The 18,000-nt window shown below is 44.8% G+C and overlaps 4 protein-coding genes across 4 annotated transcripts in view; 1 reads left to right on the top strand and 3 right to left on the bottom strand.

The window, feature by feature from the left end:
* The window catches only part of Pmar_PMAR020334 (short-chain dehydrogenase, putative), a gene marked incomplete at both ends in the record, with an annotated part of 6,009 nt that extends 3,424 nt beyond the window's left edge, over positions 1-2,585 (bottom strand). Inside the window, 3 exons of the mRNA XM_002784963.1 lie at positions 1,907-2,086; positions 2,279-2,401; positions 2,491-2,585. Coding sequence (XP_002785009.1) covers positions 1,907-2,086; positions 2,279-2,401; positions 2,491-2,585 — 398 coding nt within the window. The remainder of the gene's footprint in view (positions 1-1,906; positions 2,087-2,278; positions 2,402-2,490) is intronic.
* A 7,301-nt stretch (positions 2,586-9,886) lies between these two features.
* On the bottom strand, positions 9,887-10,071 carry Pmar_PMAR020333 (hypothetical protein; the record flags this gene model as incomplete). The annotated part of the gene is made up of 2 exons (XM_002784962.1): positions 9,887-9,959; positions 9,986-10,071. 2 exons carry the CDS (start codon positions 10,069-10,071, stop codon positions 9,887-9,889), a joined length of 159 nt encoding a protein of 52 aa, XP_002785008.1.
* Positions 10,072-12,343: 2,272 nt separating this feature from the next.
* On the top strand, positions 12,344-13,241 carry Pmar_PMAR020332 (hypothetical protein; the record flags this gene model as incomplete). The annotated part of the gene is made up of 2 exons (XM_002784961.1): positions 12,344-13,100; positions 13,150-13,241. The coding sequence occupies exons 1-2, from the start codon at positions 13,022-13,024 to the stop codon at positions 13,239-13,241; spliced, it is 171 nt and encodes a 56-aa protein (XP_002785007.1). The 5' UTR covers positions 12,344-13,021.
* A 909-nt stretch (positions 13,242-14,150) lies between these two features.
* Pmar_PMAR020331 (conserved hypothetical protein) overlaps positions 14,151-18,000 on the bottom strand; it is a gene marked incomplete at its 5' end in the record, with an annotated part of 5,025 nt that continues 1,175 nt past the window's right edge. Inside the window, 12 exons of the mRNA XM_002784960.1 lie at positions 14,151-14,268; positions 14,653-14,760; positions 14,813-14,909; positions 14,987-15,054; positions 15,099-15,187; positions 15,446-15,518; positions 15,692-15,800; positions 15,873-15,965; positions 16,013-16,102; positions 16,161-16,265; positions 16,440-16,550; positions 17,564-17,699. Of these exons, the coding sequence (XP_002785006.1) occupies positions 14,210-14,268; positions 14,653-14,760; positions 14,813-14,909; positions 14,987-15,054; positions 15,099-15,187; positions 15,446-15,518; positions 15,692-15,800; positions 15,873-15,965; positions 16,013-16,102; positions 16,161-16,265; positions 16,440-16,550; positions 17,564-17,699 (1,138 nt within the window). The 3' untranslated portion in view covers positions 14,151-14,209. The remainder of the gene's footprint in view (positions 14,269-14,652; positions 14,761-14,812; positions 14,910-14,986; positions 15,055-15,098; positions 15,188-15,445; positions 15,519-15,691; positions 15,801-15,872; positions 15,966-16,012; positions 16,103-16,160; positions 16,266-16,439; positions 16,551-17,563; positions 17,700-18,000) is intronic.

Genomic DNA, 18,000 nt, shown 5'->3' with positions numbered 1-18,000 from the left:
GGAGGAGCCAAATACTCCTTCTTACGAGTGGAATTCATCGTCACCATTTTGTGAACGTTTCAACCACTGGCGAACTATTAAGTCTCGCTAAATCCTCCAATAAACCTCCTAAGCACCCCGCTTGATCAGGCACAGTAACTCTATTAACATCACTAGAAGCAGCCGATGGCGTTACGACCGTAGGTTGCGTTGGTGGTAGACCGTTAGTACTGAAAAAAGGGGAAACCCAAGTAGGATGGGGTTCACTAGGCCCAGTCAACACTGGGAACGCTTCATCATGATCATTGGCCTGTCGCACGAATGGTGACACTGACAGGTCGTTGGAAAATCCTCCCATCATATTGGTCAACCCTCGCTGTTGACTGTTGTTGTTGTTATTCGGAGTATCCGAGGTTAGAACACTAGTCAAGTACTGGAGCGTTTGGTTGAGGTTGTCGTAAGCGGGACTCGGCTTTGTTGTTGTTCTTGCAAATAGTGGAGGTTCCTCATCTACTCCAGTGGTGGTAGTTGATGTGGAAGAAGCACGAAGAGGCGATAGTGGCTGTAAAGATGAAGATGGAGGCATTCCTCGTTGATCATCAGCTTTAATATAGGACTCGCAAGGTAAGTCCAATACAACCAGAGTTCCAGCGCTGTTTCTGCTGCCGTTAATATGATCGGCCATTTATATAATAAATTTGAGCTCTGAATAAATGTATTATGATTTAATAATATGACGATGACGATGTGAACTCGAAAGGTAAAACATTAACCAAATGGGTGAAAAATTAAATTTGTCGGTAAAAAATTTATTTGATCTGGAGATGCTGTAGTAGTTTAAAACTATGTGAAGCGAGGGTAATGGGGATGGCAACACAAAGATGTCTGATGACCAGACGCTTACTCAACATAGTTGCGCGAGAGAGGGAGTGACTATGATGATGGGTCGAGTATCTCCAAATACTTGCAGATATCTTGACTCTTCCAGGATAGTGGAATCTCATCCGAAACTCGGATTCCGAATGAAAGTTACGACTCAAAATGTCAGCAGCCGTATTGCACTCTCCTGAAACATGTTCTACGCGATAAGATGCTGGCAGTGCCAGCCTGGCACTGACAAATCGGATAGAAATCGAGCAAACTGCCGTAGTAGGAGCGAGATCCTCGGAGCAGAGCTATAGCATCGCGGTATAGCCTTCTTGCATTTCCGAGCGGTTCTTAGTGTGCAGATTCCTGAGTCCAACACTCCTTCTATATCTTTTAGTATGATAGAGGCTTTCAGATCCGGGACACCTACAGACGCTGATGGATGAGGACTCATGACTGTACTTAGTAATAACTGAGAATAAGAATTCTGATTCAGAATTTCTGAATAGTAGTCCAAACTAGCTCGACAGCTCGCATAGATCAACAAAATTCCTTATCAGCATCTTCGGGGAACTCAAGGGAAATCCGAGCGTTACTGCCAACTCAGCAGTGCCAAGAGGGAGTGAATCCCGTCCAGCAAACTCAACAATCGGCGAGGAGCAAATATGGTCAGATCATCCACATGAATGATCTGAGCTGAGCAGTAATCCCTGGTCAGTCAGCGATAAATTCTCAAACGGCTTCCTCCATATGGGCTCCACCAAAAGGGAGTCGATCGCAGACCAAATGGATATCGACGGTGGGACACTGCTAGCGGTTTCCCGTCAGGGCGCTCGCAAATGATAGAAAGGAAACGAGACTCGTCGGGGCGAACGGGGAAGTTTCTAAACGCTCCGGATTAATCAAGACAGAACATTCCTCACTCTTCACCCGTTTGAGCCTCCATCTTCTTGATTTCGTGTAATACCGCAACATAATGGCCATGAAACGTTCGATAATTCGATCTTTCCACTCACACAAAAGTGAGCAAAACTTGAGTTATCGGGTACCTATAACCCACGCGAACTGCAAGTCAGGTATAGCAAACGTGTCGTACTTCTCTGATGGCCACCGGTAACGGAGAAGCTCGTACTCGCATGAGCCTCGTGTCCGTAACGAAAACTGGGGTTGCTGTTCCACAGAGAAACTCTCTATCAGGGAAACGAGGTTCGCAGACAGCGGCAAAATCTCCAACTCGGACCTGAAAAGAATGGCACAGATTCAATAGACGTTACTTTGGTGAGTCATTACTTTACTGTGTAGCGGAAGCAAATGCCGTGTCTGGTATTTCTGTGCCAGTATCATAAAACATCGAGCTGAACCGATATCACTGAAAAGTATCGTATTCTCAGAGCAGAAATACGACAAAGCCTGACACGGCTCAGAGCACTACCCGAAAAGGAGACATCGTTCATAGGTTTTTTCAGTCCGACCCCTGCGTGTGCCTCCAGCACTGTTTGCACTCCCCATGAATTCTTGGATGCTCACCAATTTGCTCTTCTTCACAGACAACAACCTACACACGTAGTGCTACGGGAATGGTCCACCATAGCATACAGCAATGTACGTGGATATGGTACGCATCGGCGAAGCCGGTCTGCTTACATCGCAATGACCACACAGTTTTCGGTTCCCATACGTTGCACCGCTTCGACCTCGTCCTCATCATCGACGATATCATCAATAGATATCCGTTTCATGTTGTTCACAACCTTCGCACCATCTGCAACAGTAAGAGCTGCTAACACGAATGCTACTAGGAGTTCCCAACGATAAACTGAACAACGAACAACACCCCCGGATCGGAATCATGGTAGCATAAGTTGCAGTAGCATCATCCCACTGGCATATGCTACTCAAGTTGAGTAACTCAACAGCTACTAATCGATACGGTACACCCTCACGGTCGACCCCGCACACGAATCGTGTGACATAAGTCGCAGTTAGTTATACACCTTCTCAATCTCCAGCTAAATCCGCAGCACGGCGACATACATCACGCGACGTGACGTGATGTTTCCTTAGCGCTCGCAAAGCCGCACGCCATTCAAATTTCGAATCGATTTTCCCCAACCGCAACTACGTGAGATACCTCTCATACCTCTTACCAGGCGGCATACCCCTAGGTCATGCGATGCAGACAGTAATGCCATGTTCTTCGACTAGGCTTCGTACGCGACTCTGACGAACTCGTTAGTACAGCCTCGGCGGAACACCTCGGCGACCCCTTGCCACACGGTGTGGCCCACACCGCAGCAGTTTCGGCTTCGACTGTTGCCAACCCACTCCTTTGCATGGTTGGCACCAGCCGACTTGCTAGCCCTCGTACCAAATGACCGCATGTGTTTAAGGGTATGATAAGCCGACGCAGGAATTGCACGAAAGGTTCTACCTGCTGTCCGTCATCGATGCTGCTGAGCCAAAAGATGCCGTCGCCAACGTACTGTAAGAGTACGATATGAACTGTTTTAAACAGTACTACTGTTTAAAACAGTCCATCCAGAGGTCGGAATCGAGACCCGAGAATCTCGATCTCGTCTCGATCTCGAATCGAGACGAGATCGAGAGGTTTTCTCAACAATGGAGATCGAACTGCGAAGTCAGGAAGGCGTTTGTGCTCGCCAATGCGGCAGATCCTTCCGAAATCGGTTCCAGGCGTTTTCCAGATGTCGGATCGGGTATTCTTTCTGTCCTCCAACACAGGCGCGAACCTTGCTGCATATAATTTTTTACCCCCTTGGGGCCTGTCTTGCTTCCAGTCAGCGAATGAGAACCTTCTCTTTTTTGCAACCGGGCTCTTAGGACCATCCCTAGCATGATCAGTCACCACAGCAGGGTCTTCAATGGAGCTTGACGACGACTCGATTCGTGGAGAGCCGCTCGTCGAAGTCATTTAACAGATTGAGATCAGAAGGAGAGACGAATTACGAGCAAACTCAACCCGGATAGTGAAAACACTTTCATATGTTTTGGGAATTTGCCCACCGGGCCGAACGTATGTAACTTTCGGGCCCAACGTATGTAGCCCAAAAAAAGGCTAATATGTACTTGTTATTTTTAGACTATGTACTTGTCTATGTAACTTGCTATTTTTAGAGTATATCGCGGGCCTCCGGCCCGATTTTACACCCCAATAACATTACTCATTTAGCCTGCCTTGGCCGTGCATGGCCAACCAAGTTAGGGCTCTTTGCCAGTCGCACAACGCAGGTTCGATTCTCAGCGCGTGCAATATTCCGCTTCGAGTTCGGCGCGCTCGCCCGGTTCGAGAATCGAGAATGAGATCGAGATGATGGGAAAATCCTCCGAGATCCTACGGTCGAGAATTAGTGACGCGGAAGCTCCGCGGCGGAACATACATCGAGACGAGATCGAGATATATCGAAGCAGCTTTTTCCGACCTCTGCACGATACGATATATTCCGAAAGGTGGAAATATAACCCAACACGATACGGAGTATTTACGAAATTTCTCGACACGATTCGATACTTGTTATTCTCCAGTGGAGAATCTCCACCGTGCCGGGCCCCGGCAGCCGGGGTCGCTCTGTCCGAGTCGGACAGATACTCGTGAGGGACATTCATCACGACCTGGTTGGAGAATGACTCAGACAAGTAGTGCCCAAGGCGCCTACGCAGGGCGGCATCGTGACAACTTTCATAGACGGTCACAAACGTAGTCCGTTACTTCTCGGAAGACCATCGCCTGCGTCTCCGTAGAATGATGGATGTTAAAATCGGGTTAGCCGAGCGAGAGGAGCACGTCGCCAGCGCACATGCGCGACTTCAGCTTCCGGAACGAAGTCATGGCCGGCAGAGGGTTGGTTGGGTGTCCCGTCCACTCTGCATCATGCAGTGCCTCTTCCAGCTTGAAGGACTCCGGTTGTCCCTTGTGCCGGCAGCGATTGCGTCAATCGCTGTCCCAAACCAGGCTTCGCCGGAAGACAACTCTCTGGCACGGTTTCAACCGCGGAGAAGCTACGTTTTTCCTGAGCATCCTCCCAAGTGTTTCAGTCAAGACTTGATCAGTAACACTCGCCATTACAGGTCACCCTTGTTATAGGGAAACTCTTACTGCTTCTACCCGTCGTACGCTATTGCACGTATGTGCATAGCTTATAACCTATCCCACCGAATAGGTTAAGACAGGGATCTTCACAACTCCCCCCGACTTGTGTTATGGCCATTCGACTCTGATCAATATCGCCTGATCTCGATTTGATCCAACCTTGAGATTCGTCGTTCGGAGCTGGTCAATGATGCCTACTAAGCACAAGAGACAAGTGACCAGTAGACAAGTGGCACTCTGTCACTGGCACACCGGGTATGCGGCAAGGGTTATCAAACCTTCGCCTTCCATGTGCTGAGCATAGCGTGACGTCCGTACAGAACTCAAGTGCAGGTAGTGCGCTTATTGTTATTGTCCTAGGGTCGTAGTATTAGCTGCTCTAGCTCGAGCTCCCTTGTTGTGTTGTTCTTTGAGTTCATCAACTGATACCGCGACAACGAGACAAGATTGTGATTGACTACTAGTGGCAGTCGCGTCACGCGTCTCCTGGCGCACACGTGTGTTTTGTTAATGTTGTGAACAGTGTATTTTCCCTCACTATCAATGCGCAACGGCTATATGCTACTCATTATCGCAGCACTATGCCAAGGTGCTCCGGTTGACATCTCGCGCGGTTTCTCGGGGGCGTGTTCACCGGATTTTTGCGAGAAGTCCTGTCCACCCGCGTGCCTATGCACAGTCACATACTGGAATTGCGACTGTTCCTGTAAAGGCCCCCGTTGATATCTCTTACAGCGTTCCGCTCTTGGGAAGCTCTCTGTGCTGAAGTTGCTCTCACGTGCGTGCGACTGCGTGAGTCGTCATCACCCGAACACAATCGGTCAGGCTATGTGTGTGTGCCCCATTGCTCATTGCTTGTGCTTTGGAAGCCTCACGAATTGCCCATTATTCTTTTTGGTCGAACTTATTGATTCATATGATATCGGTATCAGATATTATCACCCTCATTACCTAATGAATGACTCCGAACCCTCAAATGATCCTGAGTTGTCACTGGGAAGGACCATACTTGAGCCCCAAGACGCTACACTCTGAATACGGTCTTTCCGGACGTATCCTTTGTTCCAATCATCTGGAGGCTATTCCTCCCCTCTTGAACCATCGTCGGCTGTGTGTTGATTCTGTGCTCCAGTATGACAGCTGCATTATGGTCGAATACTGAGTTCAGATGTTATGTTAATGCGGGGTTTCACTAAAACTCTAGTGAAACCATTCAAATGATCAAAACGTATCTTTCGTGCTAATGTCCTGTTAATGAGTCACTCATTATGAGTGTGTGCATGCGTAGCACGCGTGATGTTGTGTATGGAGTAGTACTCCAGGAGGTAGTCACGGCGTGATTGTCACGCTGCGATCACTTCTGTCCTTAAAACTAACGTCGTTTATTAAAGTCGTTAAGTTTTTAAAAAGATCAGCTATTTCAATAGAATTTTGGGTAGTTTATTAAAACCAATCGGTTAAAAGCTGAGAAAAGGCATTTTTCAAAAGAAGTGGGTGAATTATAAAAATTTTGCAAAAATATCGATTTGACCCGGAAATGTTGTAAAACATAGCACAGTAGGGGACAGATGAACACAAAAGATTTCATACAGAAGAATAGGACTGGTCGAGTTCGTATATGAATCCAGGTGTAAGTGCAACGCTACCAATGAGATTTCCTCGGAATTTTCACAGTTATCACCAACACATGTAGTTGACATGGTCAACTTAGCCATATGCATACTTTCCCACACCGTCACTCACAATCACTTCCTTAGAGGAAGTGATTGTGAATGACATACAGCAGAGGAAATTCCTCTGCTGTACGTGGTCCTTTAAACAACGTGTGATGACCTTAATTTGCCTTTGACCTTAGTTTGCCTTTTATGGTTGAAGCTTTGACCATCAATTGTTCTTAGAAAAGGAATGTGCATGCATTGGAGCTCGCAGCAAACCCAGAATCCTTCCAAACATTCTCCGTCTCAAGACTGACATTTCCCAAACTTGCATTAGCGCTGTGTGCTTGTACCCCAGACGGCTGTCACCTTACGTACTAAAATCTGTACGTATCAATCGTCACTCGCCACGAAATTGGTAGACTTATCGTAACCGAGAGAAAACATGAAAAAACCGACACTCTCCGCGCTTGACTGTGGTCAACTTAAGGCGGGATCGAGCCGTTCTAAACACTCGCTGAGGGATGAAGGCTAAGAGGAGTAAAGGAATAAAGAGACGAAGTCGATGGCCGCAGCATTAGAGCAGAAGAACGTGATTGTTGTATCATGTATTGCTCGTAATTAAGGACCGTTTCAATTGACTGTGGTCAACGCTTCTCGTACTCAACTTGAAACGGTTGACTAAATGATTCGGCCTCGTCCAGGGCATGATCGAATGGAAAAAATTACGGTCATGAAATTAGACATCATATTGTATACAACTTTCCTCAGTCACGACCACACACTTTGCTGCAAGTGCATATATCATCAATGCAACATGTGTCATAATGGCAGCAAGGGCACGGCAGTTTCTTGCCATGACAACAGTCGTCATCACGCAGCATCGCAGTGAACTCCTCGAAGAGGGAGACCAACAAGATCAGATACCATAGCCTCATTTAATAAAGTGTAACTATAACCATATAGGTTATCTTCCCGCTGAGTGAGAGGGAAACTACTGAGCTGAACTGATAAGACGAAGCTTATATTTCAATGATTGAAATATATGCGGAAATGTTGAATGAATATATGAATGATTGAAATTCGATCTTGGATATGTTTTCATGTAAATCATGAAATCATGAAACTATTCCATTTCCACAGTCATCTCTTGGAAGGCCGGTGCGCAGCCTCACGCTGAACTCTCCACTATTCTAAGGTACAATACGCCGCGTATTATACGCGCAATCTAAAGACTCAATTTCCTGTGGTAGGCCCAACTTCTTAACTACTGCTCATCTCAACCTGAAAATTTGTATAGGAATTCTTCAAACTGTTTGAAGAATTCCTATACAAATTTGGTGTTTGAATCGAACAATATTATATTGTTTAAATAGGCCACCGACTGGAGGAGAATAATTTCTGCACTAGATTGCGCGAACTATATTCCTTGAAGTCGCCACTAATACCGAGAAGACACTAGTCTATAACTACACCGCCGTAGTCGCGACCTGAATTGAAAAGCAACTGCCCCCACTTCAAATCCAAAAGAGATTTCATCCTTCACAATCCGATGGTGGTAAATTGATCACTTCACGGAAAAAATTCATGAAATCGCGTAGTAGGTTTTTACAGGGTGATGGAAAATAAGGTTCGCCCTTCGTAATTTCTCAGCACAATTTCGTTTTTTTGCTATCTTATTCCACTTGGGAGCCCCACGTTTCACGGGAAATCAATAGGCATACTCTTGCATGCATCCCCCAGACTTGTTGTCAGACGTAAAATCTTACGCCTTAGAAGTATGTGTTGGAGACTTGAAACAACGAGAGCGCCTATAGTTCTAGACTGCAATTGTATTCTTGCGGTAATAGGTTACTCGATCAGGCGTACGGAAGAGGGCACCGTATCTTCACAGACGTATAGTTTACAGCTCCTAGCAGTAACCCTGGTCACCCCGTAGTTGTTTGTAACTTGTAAAACTACGCAGAATTGAGCTATGTAGGGATATATAGGCTAGATTCAACGATAAAAGTGTTACGAGAAAGTATCGCACCTGATACCTATCGAATGCTATGCCTGGACACTAACCATTACGCAATCAGTCACACTTCAAGGTGGAAGAATAAGATGATGGCGTGTTTGAACGTACGCGTACGGATTTGCACGCAAACACAACTCGAAGGCAGCAATGATAATTGAATGATTTAAAGGTTATTCATATCACTTCATACGCTCATATTGCTTCTGCGATGTAGTTTCAGATCGGCTTTCAACAATCTCGGAAAATGACACACATTTCCTACATTTGCATGTCAAATTGATACTGACTAGTCGTAGAAGAATACGAGTAAGGTGATTGCGAGAATCCCCTGGTTACATATGCAGTGATCTCAACACCATTCAGTTCGATATGTCTATTATTTTCCATTCTCTTATATGGCATGTTGCAATACTCACATTGCTCTGCGGCTTAGGTTCGACCGCGTCGGATAATCTACTAGTATTCTCATCAGAGCAGCTCCTACTAGAAGTTGTGAAATGGAGCTCAGAAAAGACTTCTGGGCTTCCTCGAATCACAGTTGTGCTGCACAGCAATAACCCGTTGAACTACACGACTCATTGCGAGCTCAACAGAGTGTTCAAATCTGCCACAGTTGCTGCCCAAGATGGTGTTGATAGCGAGGAGATCGTCGCTGACTTTAAACGAGTCGCGGCTTCTGTCGATGGGGATGCCGATTTCGCCCGAGTCCGGTTCATTCAAGCGTCTGAGGTCGACCCCAGGCGTGGTCGTATTACTGTTTTTATCGGTGAGAGCTGCCATGCTTCAGTGCTAGTCACGGCTTACACGCCATTTCATTTGCTACCAGAATGGATAACCGAAATTGACTTACCGTTGATTCAGCATGACTATGTGCCTGAGTGGCTCGTTGAGACGGCAAGTGACAGATCTCTACCTTTGTTGTTGACCACTACTACTACCACAAATACTGTTTCACTGGGAGCTCTTTCCTATGGTTATCTTGGTGACATGCGAGCGTATCACCACTCAGGGTGTCACCATTCCCGGCGCGAAGTGCGGCTGATTCGCAACGCTAGCGGGTATTGTAACCCGTTGGACTTGCAAGAAGACGTTCCGCTTTGTCGAAGACAACTACTTGTAGTGGACAGGAATGATGGAAGCCACGAAACGCAACTTATCGATTATGATAATGCTGATGCGTATTTTTTCGATGGTCGTGATGAAAAACTGCAGTATTGGGTTGAAGACTATTTCTACTCAAGACTGTCTCCCAGCGCATCACTTCTGGTTGATGAAAACAGTGACCGAGCTCACAAGGGTGGAGTCGACGTTCTCAAGATACTCATTGTTGCTGTTATCGTTGCCGCACCACATTACATCATCGCGAATATTAACGTGGCTTGCGCTGCGTCCGTCCTGGTCATAGTCTTGGCTAGTAACACTCCTGGTGCGGTTATAGGCATCTTATTGATAGCATCAAAGCGAGCACGTGCGGTGTCTCGACTTCTGTCTACATCTAGTTCGTACTTAGCAGTAGCTTTGTCGTCTCTTATGGTGTTCGGAAACAACACTGCATGCTTGCTCTGTCTCACTGGTACTTGCTCGACAGGAGCTTGACATTAAGCGAAATGGACGATTGTATTCATTTAATGGAGTTTCACCACCCTAGTGATATGAAAAACACTAGTGAAAAACATATTTCACGACTACTGCATATCACCGCGAATATCGCGTTTTTCTCCGAGTAATACGCCACTTCGCGTAAAACGGGTCGTGAAACTCCAATATACAGACGAATGAAGTCCGAACTTGAAAGTCTATACTGGACTTAGTTCAGATTGACAGTTCTGTATTGTCGTTGTTGCTACGTAGTAGTGATTCTATACTGGTTTTGTAAGCACTAGTTATGCAACACACGCAATATTACGAACGTTTCATAACACTATGGTGTTGAATTTACATTCAGTGTTTTGGGAAGATGATCATTGAAATGAATATGCGAAGTAGTTGAGACTTGGTTCAACAAATTCAAATGCGATCTGGGCCTCGACGTGAAAAGTTTATCCATATTTTCATAACTTGTTCGCTACGCAAGCGGGACATTATAGCTGGTGTTTGATTCGTCATACCTCTACAAAAGAAAATGCTTCCCCAACCACATGGAGTCTCGAGGAATGTTCAGTTCGGAAATGAACATATTATTGTCTTCCGAGTTCGGCAAGGTTGCTTTTCAGAGTACTGGGACTCGGCGAAAGGGGCACTTGGGTGGGGTTTTAGATGCGAAATGAAAACAGCCTGGTAGCTCAGAAGAGGTCTATTGAACACGGCGTGGAATACTTACGTCCCTCAATGTAGTTGTAGACTAACCTAAGATCGAACCTACGACCTTGGGTGGCCGAAATGTGAATCATACCACTAAACCACATTATCGATAAGATGTGTGTTCTCTCCGGGTGCCTCTGTTGGGCACATTCCGTGAAGAATGTAAAGTCTGTCCCATCTAACGAGCTGGATACATATCACGTCTTCATTTGAAAGCGATTATTAATATTTTTTCACTAATTTAATACCACTCCTTGCGCAATGGCTCATCGAAGGGTGAAGAACATTGACTACGATGAGGAGCAGCACGGCTACTATGATGATTATTACGCAAACGACTACTGGGATGAAAACTGGTACTATTGTGTGGGGGGAAATATACACATGGTCAACTACATGTGTTGGTGATAATATAAAAATTTTGAAGAAATTTGGGGGAATTATCATTGATTTCTGTACATTTCTACCCGAATTTCATAATTGCCTTTAGAAACTTCTGAGCTCAGCTGAGGAAAGCTAACATATATTCCTACTCCAACACTGTATAGGAAACTCCTGAGCTCAGCTGAGGAAAGCTAACATATATTCCTACTCCAACACTGTATAGGAAACTCCTGAGCTCAGCTGAGGAAAGCTAACATATATTCCTACTCCAACACTGTATAGGAAACTCCTGAGCTCAGGTGAGGAAAGCTAACATATATTCCTACTCCAACACTGTATAGGAAACTCCTGAGCTCAGCTGAGGAAAGCTAACATATATTCCTACTCCAACACTGTATAGGAAACTCCTGAGCTCAGCTGAGGAAAGCTAACATATATTCCTACTCCAACACTGTATAGGAAACTCCTGAGCTCAGCTGAGAAAAGCTAACATATATTCCTACTCCAACACTGTATAGGAAACTCCTGAGCTCAGCTGAGGAAAGCTAACATATATTCCTACTCCAACACTGTATAGGAAACTCCTGAGCTCAGCTGAGGAAGGCGAATATATATTCCTACTCCAACACTGGTACTTTTGCTGTGGATGAATATCCCTCCCATCGTTGAGGCGCTCTTGTCCAGTGTGTGGAAAAATATGCACATGGTCAACTACATGTGTTTGTGACAAAATGAAAATTCTGAAAAAAATTTCAGTAAGTTCTCCTTGGTTTTTGGACACTTCTACCGCAGTGGCGGACAATGGGGTACGCGAGGGTACGCAACAGCGTATGTTTCTGAAAATTTTGGACTGCTCAGCGTAGCCCCTATAGCGTACCCATATCCGAGGTGAGTGACTTCCTATTTTGCGAATTTTTCGAATACAGGCAGAATATGTGCCACCAACAGGGTTCCCTGTCGCTACCGGGGATCCAAAGTCACGCACGGAAATGCGCGTGCGTGCCAGTGCAGTAGAGTACATTGTACTCTACTGTAGTATAGTTTGTATTAGTGTAGTAACAACTTCTTATAAGGAGTACGTAAGCTGCGCATCATATCCTTACGATTAAATAGTGTGATATCGTTGCTCAAGTATGATAGTGTTGTCGTTGAACATATTTATATGATTTTACTGTAGTTAAGTTATTACTAGAATATTTGTTTATTTATGGTGTGTATGCTATTCTGTTTGAGTAAGGTATAAAGTTCATGTTTGTAGCATTACTACAAGAATCAGGGTCTAGTATTTAGTCTATGCTGTGACAAAACGAATTCGTTGCTAATTTTCTAAAAAGCCGGATTGATGGAGTTTTATAACCCGTTTTACGTGAAGTGGCGTAAAACTCGGTGAAAAAGGCGCGATATTCGCGGTGATATGCAGTAGTCGTGAAATATATTCTTCACTAGTGTTTTTTTCATATCACTAGAGCCAAGAAACTCCAATGATACGGTAGTTATCATAACAGTACGACCGTTAGTGGCAGTGCTCGGCTGAGCTTGGGAGTTTTCTCAACTACATATAAGTTCATGGGTCCGGGTGGAAGTGAACATTGTCAACTCTATAAGAACCAATAAGGATTACCAATAACTTCCTCCCAGAATTTTCATATTGTCATCACCAACACATGTAGAGCGCCATGTGCATATTTTTCCCCACACCATTGATTAATGGTGAATTGTTTGACTAAAGGCGATGGTTGTACCGTCGAACTTACCGTACAGCATCCGCTTTGCACGGATCCTATAGGTAAGACAGTACGGTGTACACAATATCTTCATCAGTGATCTGAGCTCAGGTCACAAAGGTTCACGCGCCAAAGCTACGAGTTTGTCAAGAATCGTCTTGCGTGACAGAGGCGAGACTGTTGCCGCTGGGTTGATAGTGTAGATAGCGTCTCCTTTTACTTTGCTTGGTTTCACCAAATACAGTTGTTTGTTGTTAGTGGTAGTGAGTGACTGGGCTAATGCCGTAGAAGTTTCTACACGAAATATTCACTCGAAAGAGTGTCTCAGTGACGGCAAACTGTTCTGGTATCACACAAATATACAGTCGAAAAAGTTGTCCAGAGCTGATCTAAACCATAGGGAGAGGAAGGAGCTCATCAGATAAGGAATTTGTAAAGCTTTCGAATGGTATAAATTTCTTGGAACAACTTTCTACTAGAAAATATGGTTTTTGATTTTTTTGTCCCGGCCGCACGTTAATTCTCACATAAATTTCTCTCTGCAATCCGAACGATTTTCCGGCAGCTAAAGTCATCAATGAACTCGCCTATCTAATGGTGTATCAATCAATCCAGGAACGGACTTTCTTCAATTTGCACTTTAGGAATGCTATGCTATATTATTCCGTATTACTGCAATATAGGAATGGTATGAATGGAGTAACCCGTACTAACGTACAGTAGTACTACTGCGTCGGCGTGCATCAACTCATCTTGCTTGCGCGAAAGGTTTCAAATAACCGAATAAAAGATCACTCCATCGCATAGACCCCTACGGAATGTCGTTTGTTGAGGTCATCGAAGTTATTATTATTGCTCGAGTTCTTTCCAAGAGTAAAATCGATTAGCACTTTAGCCTTCTCCCGAACTGTTCGGGAGAAGGCTGAAGTTCGAGCCGAACATAAGATTGAGAAACCACTCAATGTCGACGGACTCCACCGACTGGTCGAATCCTTAAGTTACGATGCTTTATTCTATCCTCTTCAATAAACTTATTCAACACAAGACTCCCTCCTCCGAATAATGAGCATCCCAGTAGGTGACTGGAATAAACTCAACCCCGAAAAAAGATTAAAAACTCGCCCAGTGTATTCGGGAGAGGCGACAAACGATATATTAAGTAACTCTACAGTCAATCCCATCTTTCGTTTGACATTTTACATTCCCCTTTTTTCGCCAAGTCGTTTTCACCTACACAAAAAATTCGCCACTTTTCTCAAAAATTTAATCACAACTCTCACTCAGTGATTTTCCACGCTTTCGCAGAGGGCTCCTCCCCGTCTCCCCTCCGCTTTCACAGTCTACCAACACGAAAATAACTCACAAATAGATTCCTAAACGCTATTCGGCTAATCCTATAATGTCAATGATATACACATGGTCAGTTACATGTGTTGGTGATAGTATGAAAATCTTGAGGAAGTTTTGGCGTTTCTCATTGTTTTCTGTACACTTCTACCCGAATTCCTATACTAGTGAGGAAACAAAACCTAAGCTCAGCTGAGGAAAGCAAACATATATTCCAACACTGCCCAACATGCTCGCCACACTATTAACGAGAGAAGCTTCGCTCACCCGTGGTATTATTGGCATCTTTCTTCCCTGTCAGCTCCTGTTCAGAAGAGGGAGTATGCGACTTTGACGGTACTGTTGAACCAGCTGATGCAGGGTTGTCTTTCTTACCTTGGAGGGAATGCAAGATGGGTGAGATTGCTTATTGCCAGATCCAACTCACTTTTCGATGAAGTCGTAGAGTGAGCAGACATCGGAGACGTCTCAGTGATCACCGGCATTACTCCCGTCGTAGAAGACGTATCCTTCAGCAAAGGCGTCTGAAAAAAAAGACCCAACCAAGGATCGAACCAAGGACCTTCCGCGTGACGGACGTGAATCCTAACCAACTACTCACCCTGAGCGATGGTGATTCCCTGCCTGCTTGTGATGTCGGTGCATGACTAGACTTTACCGAAGCTGACCCTAATACCACAACTCTCTCTATTGTCCCATGTATTCAAGCTTACTCCCGACGCTATTAGGCGGCTGATGCTTGATCGACAACACACCCGTTGGTGCGCTAATCTTAATGCTACGTCCATGTGGGGAGGCGGGACTAAGACAAATCATCCACTTCCACACTGTATGACATATTGCTATATCGGTATATACTATATGGCAGGCTATAGGCAGAGTGAAGACACACTAACGATGATGATGAATAGTTTAATAACAACCAACCATAAGGAAGGTAATACAGTCCGACCACGCACAATGGGGAATTTCTCCCTATTGTTATCTAGAGCTTCGAATAATTCATACAGACCACATTTCACGCGAACTGTGCTCGAATGAGGCAGAGATAGAATACTACATTTTGATCTTTCCTCCAGTTGAGGAAGGAAGATGCAATACGGGTTGCAGCGTTACCGATATATCGCTTTCATCTGACAGAGTAAAAACGCATATTCATATATTCCTGACGGCCCAAAAATCCCCACTTAATCGTTCTCATACTCTGGCCTTGAAAAGAATGAAAAATTTCCCGTGTCCGGATTTTTTCACCAGCCGAAAAACGTTCTGGCGTTCGGATTTTTTCGCCCACCCAAAAACGTTCTACCTTGAATATCGTGTTTTATCAACCTTTCAATGACGTCTTCAAGCGTGATGATCCCTGCCATGTGAATGTTGCATGGAATCTGCTTCTCCCCATGAATGGCCTCGATGACCTAACATATGCCATGAAGTGTAGGAAATATGGTACGATTATTCCCTTGCACGCATGCGCAACATCCACTCACCCTCTCCGGATCGTCAGTCGCTACTGCTAGATGACTCCTGCCAGTTGAAAATTCATAAAGCATATCCAGCAAGGTGGTCTCCATATCACAAATCTGACAAACATGAATCGCTTCGCTCCGCCCCCGTCAATATAACCTACCATAGGCTCTAATAAATCGGTGTTTCCTATTCGAACTGCATCTCCCGGATTCAAAGTGATCAACCGTTTGACAAGCAGCATACCATGCACCTGTCAATTCTCTCATTCGGGAGGTCCACGGTTCCATCCCCACGGCGGGCATTTTTACATTGTGTGGATAACCCTGGTAAATCGGCAATCGAGAATGGCCTTTCTCCACTATGTCCTGTAATGTCTTGGCATCCAGAGCTTGATCAGCCGAATACATCGCAACCTAGATTCAAAAAAGCGCGCGCCATCTTGATCGATTCCAGTAGAGTTAAGCCACAATGGGCTCATTGAGTTTATACTCATATTCGGCGACTTGTACGTACAGTCCTCCAAAAAAAAGGATAATGTGGAATATCACATAACAAACATATCATCGTTTCATACGAACTACTACTACCTGATCCAACGGCGTCATCACATCTTTTACTTTGAGGCGATGTAGTTCCAATGCGCCTTGCATCATCCGGAGCTCCTCCTTAGTAATACCTCCACGGGAATGTAGTTGGACCTGCACACAAAAGAGGTCGTTATCAACAAACACTAATTTTATGATGGTGGTGAAATCCTCTACGAGGAGTGTTGGATAAAAATATATAATCACTTTTCCCAGCCAGACTCGAAATTAACCACGCTAGTTAACACATTAATTACGGTACGCGTGTTCAGAAAAAAAAAACAACGAGAATTTCCCGAAAATTTCCTCAAAATTTTCATATTTTTTTCCAAAAACCTCAAACGACCAATAGGTGTTTGAGCGCTGTGTGATTAGCAACCCAGATTTATGTTATGTTAGTTAAAACTTTGCACCAACTAGCATTTTATTAATACCCACCAATCATACGTAGTTCACCATGTGCATATTTTCACAAACTGTTTACCCTACATGCATCTATAAACCCCCTAAAACAACATTTCCGAATGAGCAGCATCGATCGTCACACTATATCACTTTGATCACTAAATAGGCACTTCTGTACCCAAAAATATCAGAGCTCCTCGATGACCAGCGTAACCGTTCAGTATCGTCAAATTTGAATAGTAAACACACAAAAATTATAATTTTACTTTCAAGATTGACAACTAAATATTCAAGTTTGACACACGCTCAAAACGAACATCCAAAAAAGACAATACGAACTTCATGTTCGACGCGTGTAGAAGGAGTGATAAAGAATATTTTCTCCTTACTCCGTATACTTCACTCCACGGGACCAAGGGAGAAGAAACTCTCGCTGTTGCGGCCATTACAAATTCAGCCGCCTAGGATCGAACCCACGCCCTTTGGCATTACATGATGATGGACTTCGCCTCTCCCTGTTAGACCATCTCCTCCTGCTGTCGTGTGAGTATTCAACGGTGTGGACTGACCGCTCACTCCTGTTTCTATATCAACATCGCCGGTCTGAGATACGAAAAATACATTTAAAATCTGCGGAACAGTACCAACTGGAGAACATGCATAGAAAATAATACACTTCAAAATATCCTCACCGGGGTTCGAACCCGACACCTCCTCCTCACCTCATCATACTGATGTAGATTCAGCAAAGCCTTAAATTCCGCTTTGTTATACCGCCCTTTGTGCTCCTCTCCTAGAGTCTTATCGAGGCACCATGCAACTGGGCCGGCAACCGGGTAGAAGATAACCATTAGGAACCTGGTTCGAATCCTGGTAGCGACATTTCTACGAAAATCTCATTCTCATATACTAACTACGACCAAGAGGACCTCACCCATTTCTATAGCGATGTGTATTCCCTCTCAAGGACCTCACGTTCGATTCCCACGACCGGCGTTTTTCCCGCATTACTTCACTAAAGGGGCCAACGCTGCCCCTATAGATAACTGATTTGGTCCAGTAAACACCGCGGACGGTATTATTTCGCCAAATACTAACACCTGGCAAAGATACTCAAAATCGCACAGCGAAGATTCTGGAGGGGAAGGGGGGGGGGGGG

Source organism: Perkinsus marinus (genome assembly GCF_000006405.1).
Source record: "Perkinsus marinus ATCC 50983 genomic scaffold scf_1104296934320, whole genome shotgun sequence".
NCBI classification, from domain to species: domain Eukaryota; phylum Perkinsozoa; order Perkinsida; family Perkinsidae; genus Perkinsus; species Perkinsus marinus.
The sequence above is the reverse complement of the archived record's forward strand: the minus strand, read 5'-3'. Positions and strand labels throughout refer to the sequence as shown.